Source organism: Amblyraja radiata, chromosome 1 (assembly GCF_010909765.2).
Source record: "Amblyraja radiata isolate CabotCenter1 chromosome 1, sAmbRad1.1.pri, whole genome shotgun sequence".
NCBI lineage: Eukaryota > Metazoa > Chordata > Chondrichthyes > Rajiformes > Rajidae > Amblyraja > Amblyraja radiata.
The window spans coordinates 168,506,970-168,521,328 of NC_045956.1; the positions used below are offsets into that span (position 1 = coordinate 168,506,970).

General features: G+C 47.7%; 1 protein-coding gene across 4 annotated transcripts in view; it reads left to right on the forward strand.

The window, feature by feature from the left end:
- The window catches only part of kdm3a (lysine demethylase 3A), a 61,803-nt gene that overhangs the window by 35,203 nt on the left and 12,241 nt on the right, over nt 1-14,359 (forward strand). For 2 of the 4 annotated variants that reach the window (XM_033034993.1, XM_033035009.1), the window contains exons 11-14: nt 6,968-7,155; nt 8,246-8,512; nt 12,324-12,495; nt 13,930-14,020. In XM_033034993.1, the coding sequence (XP_032890884.1) occupies nt 6,968-7,155; nt 8,246-8,512; nt 12,324-12,495; nt 13,930-14,020 (718 nt within the window). The remainder of the gene's footprint in view (nt 1-6,967; nt 7,156-8,245; nt 8,513-12,323; nt 12,496-13,929; nt 14,021-14,359) is intronic. The other 2 variants (XM_033035002.1, XM_033035017.1) reach the window with 1 other exon arrangement.

A 14,359-nucleotide genomic window follows, 5' to 3' on the forward strand; every position in this document is an offset into this window, starting at 1 on the left:
AGAGTATATCCAACCTCTCCATACTCTGTAATACACTGTAATCGAAGCATCATTCTGGTAAACCTCTTCTGCTCGCTCTCCAAAGCCTCCACATCCTTCCTGTAATGGGGTGACCAGAACTGCAAATGCGACCTAACCAAAGTCCTATACAGACGCATCATGACTTCCTGACTCTTAAGGGTCTGTCCCACGAGCATGCGACTGACTGCATGCTGCAAGCGCGACCTAACTTGGTCACTTGAGCCGTACGGCCTCGCGGGGCCTGTCCCACTTCGATCGCCGGAGCTGTATGGAGTTGTGCGGAGCTGGTCTCGGCATCGCACGTTGCTCCGAAAAACTGACCGTGTTTAAAAATTCCGCACGCCAACAACCTGCCGGCCCGCAGCCACCTCGATGCCGTGTCTCTCACTCGAACCTCCGCGCGGCTCCCACTTCTGGTTTGGTCGCGCTTGCCGCATGCCGTACAGCTCAAGCGACCACGTTAGGTCACGCTTGCCGCATGCAAGCGCATGCTGGTGGGACCGGCCCTTTAGGTCGCGCTTGCCGCATGCAAGTCGCATGCTCGTGGGACAGGCCCTTTATGTTCAATACCCCGATCAATGAAGGCAAGCGTTCCATATTCCTTTTTCACCATTGTCATCTAATTGTGTTGTCACTTTCAGAAAGCTATGGGCTTGGACCCCAAGATCCCTCTGAACAGCAATGTTGCGAAGGGTCTTGCCATTAACTGTATGGCCTCCCCTTACGTTTGACGTTCCAAAGTGCAGCTCCTCTCACTTGCTTGAATTAAACTCCATCTGTCAGTTCTGTGCTCATTTCTGCAGCTGATCTATATCCCACTGTGTGCTTCAACAATCTCCCTTTCAGTCCGCAGCTCCACTAATTTTGGTGTCACATGCAAACTTAGTAACCGATCCATCCGCATTGATATCGCAAACGACAGAGGTTCATAAGTTACAGTAGCAGAATTAGGCCATTCGGCCCATCAAGTCTACACCGCCGTTCAATCATGGCTGATCTGTCTCTTCCTCTCGATCACATTCCCCAACCTTTTTCCCCATAACCCCGACACCTGAACTAGCCAATAATCTGTCCATCTTCTCCTTAAAAATATCCATTGGCTTGGCTCCCACCGCCATCTGTGACAATGAATCCCAGCACGGGACCCTGCAGAGCTCCACTGGCCATAGCCGCCAACCAGAGTAACACCCTTTCACCATAACTTTCCACCTCCAAAGAATAAGCCATTATGAACTTTGCCCTGCAATGCTGGCAGCTGAAGCCACTGCTTACTACACAAGTATTAAATCGCCCCATAAATTTTACAGTGCATCCTGAAGTCCTGTGGTGGTAGCCTGGGTAGAAGACTTTTGTGATATGCCTGAGCTTTGCTCTTTATTAATAACTCAGACGTGTAAATAGCTTGATTAATTTTCTTTTAATTGCAATTGTGAAATGTTGAGAATGCAACTTTTGGAGTGTGAAACCCTGGTGTGGGATTTGGTGGCTGATTGGGAGCCTCTGGTGGTGGTTGTGAGCTCGCAGGGTTCAGCACTGGGTCACTGTCCATTATAACCCTGCGTCTATCCTGAGGCATGTTTACTTCTTATCACGTTTTCTCCTCCTAATCCTACTCCAGCATGCCAATGTTTCCTAGTTTTTTTCAACTTCAGTTTAGTTTAGAGATACGGCCTGTGGAAGCAGGCTCTTCGGCCCACCGAGTCCGCACCGAACAACAATCGCTAGTTCTATCCTACACACTAGGAACAGTGCAGTTCCATTTTTATTACAGTAACAGGGTGGTTTGGCCCATTGAATCAACCATCTATATTACTAAATCTCTGATCTTGACTGCTTTTGGCCCACTGTGCTGCGATTTCCGACAGAACGCCGCCACCTACGGCCGTCATTTTTGGCCACCTCGCTCAGAGCCCCCCTCCGCCTTACGGGTGCGGAGGACTTTTCCCATTGATGACAAATCAGAGAGATATTAATGTTTTAAAAAAATTCACCATTCTCTCTGCTGCCCCTGCTGGAGGGAGGGGGAGGGACTATAAAACCAGGAAGTGGTGTGCCTCACTCACTCTCTGCAAGATGGATGAAGCCAAGGGTCACGTCTCTCTGAGCTCTGAATAACACTGAACAAATGTCTACACAACTGTGAGTACCCTTAATGTGGTTTGAAAATGAAAATATGGTTTGTTTGAAGTAAAAAGGCACTGCCTGCAAATGGTTGTTTGGGTGCTTTGGCTTGAAGTTGAAAGGCACTACTTACTGCAAATGGTGGCTTGGGTGCTTTGGCTTGAAGTTGAAAGGCACTACTTACTGCAAATGGTGGCTTGGGAGCTTTGGCTTGAAGTTGAAAGGCACTACTTATTGCAAATGGTGGCTTGGGTACTTTGCTTGAAATTGAAAGGCACTACTTACTGCAAATGGTGGCTTGGGTGCTTTGCTTGAAATTGAAAGGCACTACTTACTGCAAATGGTGGCTTGGGTGCTTTGCTTGAAGTTGAAATGCACTTCTTACTGCAAATGGTGGCTTGGGTGCTTTGCTTGAAGTTGAAAGGCACTGCTTACTGCAAATGGTGGCTTGGGTGCTTTGGCTTGAGGTTGAAAGGCACTACTTACTGCAAATGGTGGCTTGGGTGCCTTGGCTTGAAGTTGAAAGGTACTACTTACTGCAAATGATGGCTTCGATGCTTTGGCTTGAAGTTGAAATGCATTATTTACTGCAAATGGTGGCTTGGGAGCTTTGGCTTGAAGTTTAAAGAAAATCACCATTCTCTCTGCTGCACCTGCTGGAGGGTGGGGGCGCGACTATAAAACCAGGAAGTGGTGTGCCTCACTCAGTGTCTGCCAGATTAATGAAGCCAAGGGTCATGTCTTTCTGAGCTCTGAATAACACTGAACAAATGTATACACAACTGTGAGCACCCTTAATGTGGTTTGAAAATGAAAATATGGTTTGTTTGAAGTAAAAAGGCACTGCCTGCAAATGGTTGTTTGGATGCTTTGGCTTGAAGTTGAAAGGCACTGCTTACTGCAAATGGTGTCTTGGGTGCTTTGCTTGAAATTGAAAAGCACTACTTACTGCAAATGGTGGCTTGGGTGCTTAGGCTTGAAGTTGAAAGGCACTGCTTACTGCAAATGGTGGCTTGGGAGCATTGGCTTGAAGTTGAAAGGCACTACTTACTGCAAATGGTGGCTTGGGTGCTTTAGCTTGAAGTTGCACTAACTGCAAATGGTGGCTTGGGTGCTTTGGCTTGAAGTTGAAAGACACTACTTACTGCAAATGGTGGCGGGTGATTTGGCTTGAAGTTGAAAGGCACCTTACTGCAAATGGTGGCTTGGGTGCTTTGGCTTGAAGTTGAAAGGCACTACTTACTGTAAATGATGGCTTGGGTGCTTTGGCTTGAAGTTGAAAGGCACTACTTACTGCAAATTATGGCTTGGGTGCTTTGGCTTGAGGTTGAAAGGCACTACTTACTGCAAATGGTGGCTTGGGTGCTTTGGCTTGAAGTTGAAAGGCACTACTTACTGCAAATGATGGCTTGGGTGCTTTGGCTTGAGGTTGAAAGGCACTACTTACTGCAAATGGTGGCTTGGGTGCTTTGGCTTGAAGTTGCACTATTTACTGCAAATGGTGGCTTGGGTGCTTTGCCTTGGTTGAAAGGCACTACTTACTGCAAATGGTGGCTTGGGTGCTTTGGCTTGAAGTTGAAAGGCACTACTTACTGCAAATGGCGGCTTGGGTGCTTTGTCTTGAAGTTAAAAGGCACTACTGCAAATGCACTTCCTGTTTGCACTGTATATTGATTTTAGATAAAACGCTTCCACTTACGGCTGTGATTTTTGGCCATCTTACTCAGTCCCCCCTCCGCTGAGCAGGTGCAGAGAATTCTTCCCATCAATGAAAAATAAAAGTGTTATTAGTGTTTAAAAAATGTTGAGAATCTCTATCCTGTCAATCACGCCCTGAAAGCCACACCTTTTCCGGTGGGAGGGGGAGGGGGTTATAACACCCGGAAGTGTGGGTGTGGCTCAGTCTCTGCATGATGGGGGAGGGGGAGGTCATGACTCTGTCTGAGCTGTGAATCAACTGAACACACTGAATGTCTACTGAACTGTGGGTTTAGTGTTTTGTGTGGTTTTATGGTGGTTTCACCCTGCATGAAATGGTATGAAGCTGCATTTGAATTTGGTGGCCTTGCACCCTGCTTAAAGTGGTATGAAACTGCACTTGAATTTGGTGGCCTTGCACCCTGCTTGAAATGGAATTTCAAGGAATAGTCATGAGTCAACTGCCAGCCCACCAGCCGTGAGTGAGCTGCCAGCAGATCAGGCTTGAAGGACTGAGCTGCCACCCCAAGAACCCATACCAGCACTCCAGAAAGCCCCCTCACTGGCCACCAATATTGGAATTGGTGGAGAGGTGGAATATTGCGTCGGGGGACCAGCCCTCCCGTGTGAACATGGGACCCAACGGGTCCCACTTAGTCTAGTTTATACTAAAACCCTTACTATCCTCCCTGCATTCACATTAACTCCCCAAAACTCCTCTTTTGTGTACTTTGTATGCAAAAACAAAGAATCACACTGCACCTTGCTTGGCACATGTGGCTATAAAATATTATCATCATCACATTCTACCACCCCCTTACAAATTTGAGGCAATTCACAGAGGCCGACTAACTCACCAGCCTGCATGTCTTTGGGAAGTGGAGGGAAACTGGAGTAGCCGGGAGGAAACCCACTCCATCGCAGGGAGAACGTGCAAACTCCTCGCAGCCAGCACTGGCGGTCAGGGTTGAACCACTGGAGCTGTGAGGCAGCGGATTTATTATCCGCGGCACGATCCCTCTCTGTTACTATGAGGCTTTGTGAAGATTTGATTTATGGTCATTAAACTTCAACTAAATGTTACATCAAAACAGGTCAGTTTTTAAGTTTGCTGTCCATAGAACATATGTCAAATCTAGAAGATAGGATTCCTGTGCAGCACAGGGACGGGGCTGTTCCTTGTCCGTGCCAAACATGAAGCCAGCTTACACTAATCTCTGCCTGCAAGTGATATATCTCTCTATTCTCTGCATATCATTTTCTCCAGAGATGCTGCCTGTCCCGCTGAGTTACTCCAGCATTTTGTTTCTATCTTCAGTGTAAATCAGCATCTACAGTTTCTTCCTACACAATGAAAATCAATGTGGAAACTAGGAACAGCCGATGCTGGTTTGCACAAAAGGACACAAAGTGCTGGAGTAACACAGTGGGTCGGGCTGCATCTCTGAAGAAGGGTCTCGACCTGAAATGTCACCTATTCCTTTTCTCCCGAGATGCTGTCTGACCCGCTGAGTTACTCCAGCTCTGTGTCTATGGGGAACATGGAAAGGTGATGTTTCAGGTGGGGACCCTTCTTCAGACTGATTGGGGCAGGCAAGGTAAGCGGTGCCTACCCTGACTAATATTATAAAAAGGTAATTATTAAATATAAATAGTAAAGATTTCCAATTCATTTACTAAAATCAGTATCTATTATTAAATGGTTATTATTTTAATAATCGATCTTAGGTAGGCATAATTCTGCCGTGCCTTTCATCCGCAGTACATGTAATAAGCGTAACTATGTTGAACTCGCGTGCCATGGACGCCGATTCAAGCCTTCACTTACAACCGGCAATAAAGGAAGCTGGAATTCTGCCTTTGCACCGTGGACTGCCCGCACGCACGTGTGCTACAGGAGAGGAGACCAATCTGCGCGGTTTTAAAGATTTTTAAAAGTCGACTGAGTGCCTACTGGACCGATCTGCACTTGCGCGGATTTTGCGATTTTAAAAAAGTCGACTGACTGCCTAGCGCCTACCCTGAGTAATTACTCACAGCACGTGCCCTGGATAGGGGGGGAGGGGGTGAGAGCGGAGAGAGATCCCTGCTTTCTTTCCTTCCCCCCACAATCAATCTGAAGAAGAGTCCCGACCCAAAATGCCACCCACCCGTGTTCTCCAGGGATGCTGCCTGACCCACCATGTTGCCACAGCATTTTGTTTGTGATTAGTCAGGGAGTTGTATAGGGCTCTGGTGAGACCACATCTGGAGTATCGTGTACAGTTTTGGTCTCCTAATTTGAGGAAGGACATCCTTGTGATTGAGGCAGTGCAGCGTAGGTTCACGAGATTGATCCCTGGGATGGCGGGACTGTCATATGAGGAAAGATTGAAAAGACTAGGCTTGTATTTCACTGGAGTTTGGAAGGATGAGGGGGTAATCTTATAGAAACATATAAAATTATAAAAGGACTGGATAAGCTAGATGCAGGAAAAATGTTCCCAATGTTGGGCGAGTCCAGAACCAGGAGCCACAGTCTTAGAATAAAGGGGTAATTTAAGACTGAGGTGAGAAAAATCTTTTTCACACAGAGAGTTGTGAATTTATGAAATTCCCTGCCACAGAGGGCAGTGGAGGCCAAATCACTGGATGGATTTAAGAGAGCGTTAGAAAGAGCTCTAGGGGCTAGTGGAGTCAAGGGATATGGGGAGAAGGCAGGCACGGGTTATTGATAGGGGACGATCAGCCATGATCACAATGAATGGCGGTGCTGGCTCCAAGGGCCGAATGGCCTCCTCCTGCACCTATTTTCTATGTTTCTATGAGATGCTTTGTGTGTCTGTGTGTTTCTCTCATTTGGAAAATCCTGGAAAAAACATTAACAGATCTATTTTAGATGCTATTAACTTCCGCAAATGCAGCCTGACCTCCTGAATATTTTGAGCATCTTCCGCTTCTGTTTTGGCTTTGCCGTGCCGTAACTGTGTTGTTTGGGGGATAAATTGATGCCTCATTTCCACGTCTTAAAAGTCAAAAATTCCATTCACCGAGTAGTTTCAATATTTTGTGGTTCTACGATAAATCTTTGCTTACTTTTATGTTCCACGCTTGCCGTAACTTTCTCCACCCCTCCCCTCGAATCTAGCAGGAAGCTCGCAGTTGCCGTCCTTGAGTAGTAAAGAGACAAAGCCAGCCGGGTTGTTTAATTCCTTGAGCCCGTTGTCGAAGCCTTCATCGTCGCTGCAGACTTTCAACAGCCTGTTAACGCTGGGGCCCAGCAGCTGCAGTGCCCCCAGCTCGCTGAGGAACCTACTGACTACCAGCTCAGGGAAGGTGAGTCCTTGACGCCATACGCTGCTGACATTACACGTTAGAGATACAGCGCGGAACAACCCTGCCCCCTGACTCCATCAATGGTGTGGATGTGCAGTTTGCCAGTGAGTACCTGGACAGTAAACTGGACCGGTCCAGGACTGCTGAGGCCCTGTACAAGAAGGGAGAGGAGGCTCTGCTCCTTCAACGCCCGCAGTAAGATGCTGCAGATGTTCTACCAATCGGTGGTACCCAGTGCAACCTTCTTCGCTGCCGTGTGCTGGGCGCTGCAGTGTGCTGGGCGCTGCAGTGTGTTGGGGCAGGAGGGCGAAGGCCACAGACGCCAACAGGTTTATCAAACTCGTCAGGAAGGCTGGCTCCGGCCTGGGGGTGGGGTTGGATTCTTGGGAGATGGTCTGGGAGGGGAGGATGCCCCTCAAATAGGCGGAGCTCACCCCCTCCATGACACACTGGTCAACCTGAGGAGCACCTTCAGCAACAGACTGGTTCCACCAAGATGCAGCACAGAGCACCACAGAAGATCCTTCTTCCCTGTGGCTATCAATCTTTACAACCCCCGCACCCTCCTCCACCCCACTCCTGTCATGGGGTAGACTGAGACTGACTCCCCTCACCCCCCGATCTTTGCACATCCCCCAAGCCTCCCACTTGTCACTTTAATTTCATGTATTTTGTGTTTTTATGACTGTTGGCAGTTAAATTTCCCCCCTGGGATAAATAAAGTTGTATCGTATTGTAAACAGGCCCTTTGGCCCGCCCAGTCCGCGCTGATTAGATCACCCTGTACGCTAGCACTATCCTACACACTCGGCAATATTTACAATATGTACAATATTTGTTCCTGAGGCCTATTAACCGATTAACATGCACGTCTTTGGGGTGCGGGAGGAAACCGGAGCGGTAGGAAAACCCACGCGGTCACGGGTAGAACGCACAAACTCCGCACAGACAGCGCCCGTAGTCAGGATTGAACCTGGGTCTTTGGCGCTGTGAGGCGGCAACTCTACCGTTGCGCCACCGTGCCGCCCCCAACCTGGAGCGAGCGCTCGGCTGAGTCGGATTTTAACGTTTCTTCCCATTTCTCTCGCAGTCTGAATCTGGGCCAAAGAGCACGTCCAACCTGCTGGATGACATCTTTGCCTCGCTGGTGCAGAGCAAGTCACCAGGTGACGGCACCAAGGCCGCGGGCAACACCTGCGATTCCCGAGAGCCGCTGAGAGCCGTGCCGGGGAAGGTGACCACCGTGGGCTCGGACACCCCTCACACCTGGTACTGTGGTGGCCGCGTGCTCTGCTTGCAGGACCCCAGCAACAAGAACAACTGGAACATTTTCCGAGAGTGCTGGAAGCAGGGACATGTAAGTAGGGCGGTCGTCTAAACACCTTGCAGGCAGGGTCAGCAACAGGAGACATGGGCAGCCACTGGAGGGAGATGGCCAGTTGAATTTTAGTTTAGTTTATTGACACATGCACCGAGGTTTACTGAAAAGCTTTTGTCACGTGCTAACCAGTCAACCGAAAGACAATAAATACATGGTTACAATCGAGCCATTCACAGTGTACATCTTAAGTGGATAATATTTAGTGTAAAGTAAAGCAGGCAAAGTCTAATCAACTCATCTACTGCATCCGCTGCTCTAGATGTCAGCTGATTTACATCGGGGAGACTAAGCGTAGGTTGGGCGATCGTTTCGCCGAACACCTCCGCTCAGTCCGCAATAACCTACCTGAACACCCGGTGGCTCAGCACTTCAACTCCCCCTCCCATTCCCAATCCGACCTCTCTGTCCTGGGTCTCCTCCATTGCCAGAGTGAGCAACAGCGGAAATTGGAGGAACAGCACCTCATATTCCGTCTGGGGACCTTGCGTCCGGATGGCATTAACATTGAATTCTCCCAATTTTGCTAGCCCTTGCAGTCTCCTCCCCTTCCTTAACCCTCTAGCTGTCTCCTCCCACCCTCCCATCCGCCCACCCTCGGGCTCCTCCCCTTTTCCTTCCTTCTCCCCCACCCCCCATCAGTCTGAAGAAGGGTTTCGGCCCGAAACGTCGTCTATTTCCTTCGCTCCATAGATGCTGCTGCACCCGCTGAGTTTCCCCAGCTATTTTGTGTACCTAAAGTCTAATCAAAGATAGTCCAAGGGTCCCCGATGAGGTAGATAGTAGTTCAGCACTGCTCTCTTGTTGCAGTAGGATGGTTCGGTTAGAAACATGGAAAATAGGTGCAGGAGGAGGCCATTTGGCCCTTCAAGCCAGCACCGCCATTCACTGTGATCATGGCTGATCATCCACAATCAATAACCCGTGCCTGCCTTCTCCCCATATCCCTTGATTCCACTAGCCCCTTGAGCTCTATCTAACTTTTATATTCATCCAATGAATTGGCCTCCTCTGCCGTCTGTGGCAGAGAATTCAAGATTCTAGAGAGTTTATTGTCATGTGTCACTGATAGGACAATGAAATTCTTGCTTTGCTTCAGCACAACAGAACATAGTAGGCATTGACTACAAAACATATCAGTGTGTCAATATACCATTATATGAATATATACACACATGAATAAATAAACTGATTAAGTGCAAATAACAGATAATGGACTATTAATGTTCAGAGTTTTGTCCGAGCCAAGTTTAAAGCCCGATGGCTGTGGGGAAGTAGCTATTCCTGAACCTGGTCGTTGCAGTCTTCAGGCTCCTGTACCTTCTACCTGAATTCCACAAATTCACAACTCTGGGCGAAAGTTTTTTCACATCTCAGTTTTAAATGGCCTCCTCTTTATTCTTAGACTGTGGCCCCTGGTTCTGGACTCCCCCAACATTGGGAACATTTTTCCTGCATCTAGCTTGTTTATACGTTTCTATAAGATCCCCTCTCGTCCTTCGAAATTCCAGTGAATACGAGTCCAGTCTTTCCAATCTTTCCGCGTATGACAGCTGATAGCAGCTGGAAAGAAACTGTCCCTGAATCTGGAGGTGTGCGTTTTCACATTTCTATACCTTTTGCCTGATGGGAGAGGGGAGAAGAGGGAGTGACCAGGGTGCGACTAGTCCTTGATTATGCTGCTGGCCTTGCCGAGTCAGCGTGAGGTATGAATGGAGTCAATAGCAGGGAGGTTGGTTTGTGTGATGGTCTGGGCTGTGTCCACAATTCGCTGCAATTTCTTGCGGATGAGCGCAAAGTGAGTAAATGGATTTCAACGAAGGTCTGAGAGGCTCAGAGACAATAATTAATACTGTCAACCCTCGCAATAATGGACCACGGAGGGAAGGGTGGTGTCCAATATTGCCGACTGTCCACTATAACCGAGTGAGGGGGAGGTTAAGTTTAACCCAAGGCCATTCGGGAAGAATCGCGGCATTGGGTTTAAACAAGGAGATTGCAACTTCACGTGGTCCGCCCTGTTTCGACGAATGCAATCAACCTGACGTGCACAATTAAATCAATAATATAGAACAAGTTGTCCTACAACTTTAGGCTGTGCACGCCATACGCAAGAAGAAGAACAAGTGAGTTTTCACAGGCCCTGGAGTCACGCATGGGGCATTTATTACAGTTGAAGGGGGGGGGGGGAAGCTTCTCCAAGTGGTATGATCTGCAATTTGCTGTAAAACTAAAAGCAACACAGAGGAGTAACAAGGTTCGAAACATAGAAGATAGGTGTAGGAGTAGGCCATTCGGCCCTTCGAGCCAGCACCGCCATTCAATATGATCATGGTTGATCATCCAAAATCAGTACCCCGTTCCTGCTATTCCCCATATCCCTTGATTCCTTTAGCCCTAAGAGCTATACCTAAATCTCTCTTGAAAGCATCCAGTGAATTGGCCTCCACTGCCTTCTGTGGCAGAGAATTCCACAGATTCACAACTCCCTGGGTGAAAAAGTGTTTTCCTCATCTCAGTCCTAAATGGCCTCCCCTTATTCCTAAACTGACCCCTTGTTCTGGACTCTCCCAACATCGGGACCATTGACAATGGCAGCCCCTCTCTGCGGAGCCTCAACCCAAGCCTCTGCTGGTGTTTTCCCCTCCACCTCCGCCATGAACTCTACCCTGTCTACTATTTCATATTCTGCCTTCCAGTCACAGTTTGCTCTCTTGGTGAATACCTTGTGTGGATCCATTTAATTATCATTCACTCTCCTGAGCATTGCCTGCTTGTTCTCTCAGTATTTCAGTATTTACTTTAATGTCATTTTAACTGAGTACTTACATACACAGAGAAACAAAAAATTGTTTCTCAATCAGTTCCCGTCAGTGCAGTTAATAAAAACAGAATAAATACATATAGCTTTAAAATTTAAATTAACATACCTAAAATAGGCCTAAAAAAATATTAGGCACAATATCAGCACCTCCCCCAATTAGCTCTTGCAAAGAGATGAAATGGTTTTCTGGTGAGCAATTCTACCTTGCCATTGCATCACTGTAAACACCCACCTGCCCTGGGGCTGCCTCTACTGGGGTGGATACAGCAGCCTGCCTTCATAAGAGAAACCTCTCCCTTTTGCAGAGAGCCTAATGTCTGGACGGAGAAATATTTATGCACTCTTCTGATTTTGTTGTCCTCTATTCTCCCACCAGTGGATAATGTTTTTACATACTGAAGAAGGGTTTCGGTCCGAAACGTTGCCTATTTCCTTCGCTCCATAGATGCTGCTGCACCCGCTGAGTTTCTCCAGCATTTTTGTGTACCTAATGTTTTTACATACCTCGTCGATTCCTTTAAAATTCTAAAACACAACCACATTACTCTGTAACTTTACATATTTTGGTGAACATTAGCTGTTTTTTGCATACCTCATCAATTGTAGCACCCAGCGATCACCCCGTTACACTAGCAGTATCCTACACACTAGGGACAATTTATAATTTTACTGAAACCAATTAACCTACAAACCTGTACGTCTTTGGAGTGTGGGAGGAAACCGGAGAAAGCAGACGCAGTCACGGCGAGAACGTACAAACTCGGTACAGATTACACCCGTAGTCAGGATCGAACCCGGGTCACTGGCGCTGTAAGGCAGCCGCTCTGCCGCTGCTCCACCGTGCCGCCCACATTTCCGGCACCGTCTTGTATCCTTCAAGTTCAGTTGTTTAAAAGAAGTTCACTGCTCCGTTGACTTTATTATCGTGAACGGTGGCGCGATGAGTTTGTTTTTGCTCTTCTTTAGCCAGTAATTGTATCCGGTGTCCACACGAAGCTCCGTGAGGAACTATGGAAGCCTGAAGCATTTGGGAAAGAGTTTGGTGACCAGGATGCCGACCTGGTTGACTGTAGAACAAACACCATTATCGCTGGCGCAAAAATCCGAGACTTTTGGGATGGATTTGAAGACCTTTCACGTAAGTGTTTAGTTTAGAGATACAGCGCGGCGGCAGGCTCTTCAGCCCACCGAGTCCGCAACGCCCAGCGATCCCCGCACACTAGCACTACGCTAGATACACTAGGGACAATTTACATTTATACCAAGCCAATTAACCTACAAACCTGTACATCTTTGGAGCGTGGGAGGAAACCAACGATCTCGGAGAAAACCCACGCAGGTCGCAGGGAGAACGTACAAACTCTGTACGGACAAGCACACGTAGTCAGGATCAAACCGGGTCTCTGGTAAAGCGTTTCTCTTTTTTGGGGAAAAAAACTTGCATTTTCTAAAAGAACTTTCCAGCCAAAAATGTTGTTCGTTGAGATTTAGTCTCAGAGTTGTGAAAGGAATTGTTCGCCAACTTGTGGACAGCAATCGAATGACAACGGGTCGATTAGACTCTGATATTGCGTGGCAGCTTTTAAAAATAATGGCATTAAGATTATTTACAGAGAAGATTTACGAGGATGTTGCCAGGACTCATGGGCCTGAAGTATAGGGAGAGGGAAAGCAGGAGCGCAGGAGGAAGAGGGGGATCTTATAGAGGTGTATAAAATCATCAGAGGAATAGATCGTGTAGAGGCACAGAATCTTTTGCCCAGAGTAGGGGGAATCGAGGACCAGAGGACATAGGTTTAAGGTGAAGAGGGAATGATTTAATAGGAATAGGTGACTTTTCTTTAAACACAAAAGGTGGTTGTATATAACGAGCTGCTGGAGGAGGTAGTTGAGGCAGGTAATATCACTACGTTTAAGAAACATTTGGACATGTACATGGATTGGAGAGGTTTACAGGGATATGGGCCAAACGCAGGCAGGTGGGACTTGTGTGGAAGAAACATGTTGGTCAGTATGGGCAAGTTGGGCCAAAGGGTCTCCTTCCATGCTGTATGGCTCTATGGTGCAAGAGAAGGTGTGGGCTCTGCAATGCAGATCATCCCAAACCATGAGCTCAAGTCTGGGTATTTGATTGAACATATCTGCAAGGTAAGGCCAGAGACCTCTCCCTTTTGAGGCAGGCGTAACATTGACCCGCAGCTGAATGCACCGATCCCTTGTGGGGGGGGGGGGTCTGTACGGAGTCGATGTTCTCCCTGGGACGCAAGCGTTTTCTCCAGTTGCTCCGGTTTCCTCTCGCACTCCAACGACATACAGGTTTGTAGGTTAATTGGCTTTGATGAAATTGTAAATTGTCCCTAGTGTGTAGGTTAGTGCTCATTAGTGTATGAGGATCGTTGGTCAGTGCGGACTCGGTGAGCCGAAGGGCCTGTTTCCGCGCTGTATCTGAAAAGTCTACAGTCTAATTAATAATCTGCGACTGAATGAAGATTGTTGGCTCATGCAATGCAAAGCCCTCTGTTTGAGGCCTTTATTTCAAGCTGTTTCACTGAACCCTTTCTGTGTTTTAAAGGGCGCCTTGCAACAAAAGAGAAGGAACCGATGGCTTTAAAACTGAAAGACTGGCCTCCAGGAGAGGACTTCAGAGACATGATGCTGTCTAGGTAAGTGACGTAATCAGCTCAAGATGTGCTTGTCACACACTTGGTTATCAGGGATATCTAAGCTTACAACCAGACCTAGATCAGTTGGGATGGTGGACCAAGGAATGGCAAATGGAATTGAACTCTGACAAGTATGAGGTGTTCCACTTTGGAATGTCAACCAGGGCAGGACTTGCATAGTAAATGGTGGAGCCTTGGAGAGTGTTGCTAAGCTGATGCAATTATGACATTTAAAATACAGTGGCGCAGCGGTAGAGTTGCTGCCTTGCCGCACCAGAGACCCAGGTTCGATCCTGACCTCGGGCGGGTGCTGCCTGTACTGAGATAGTACATTCTACC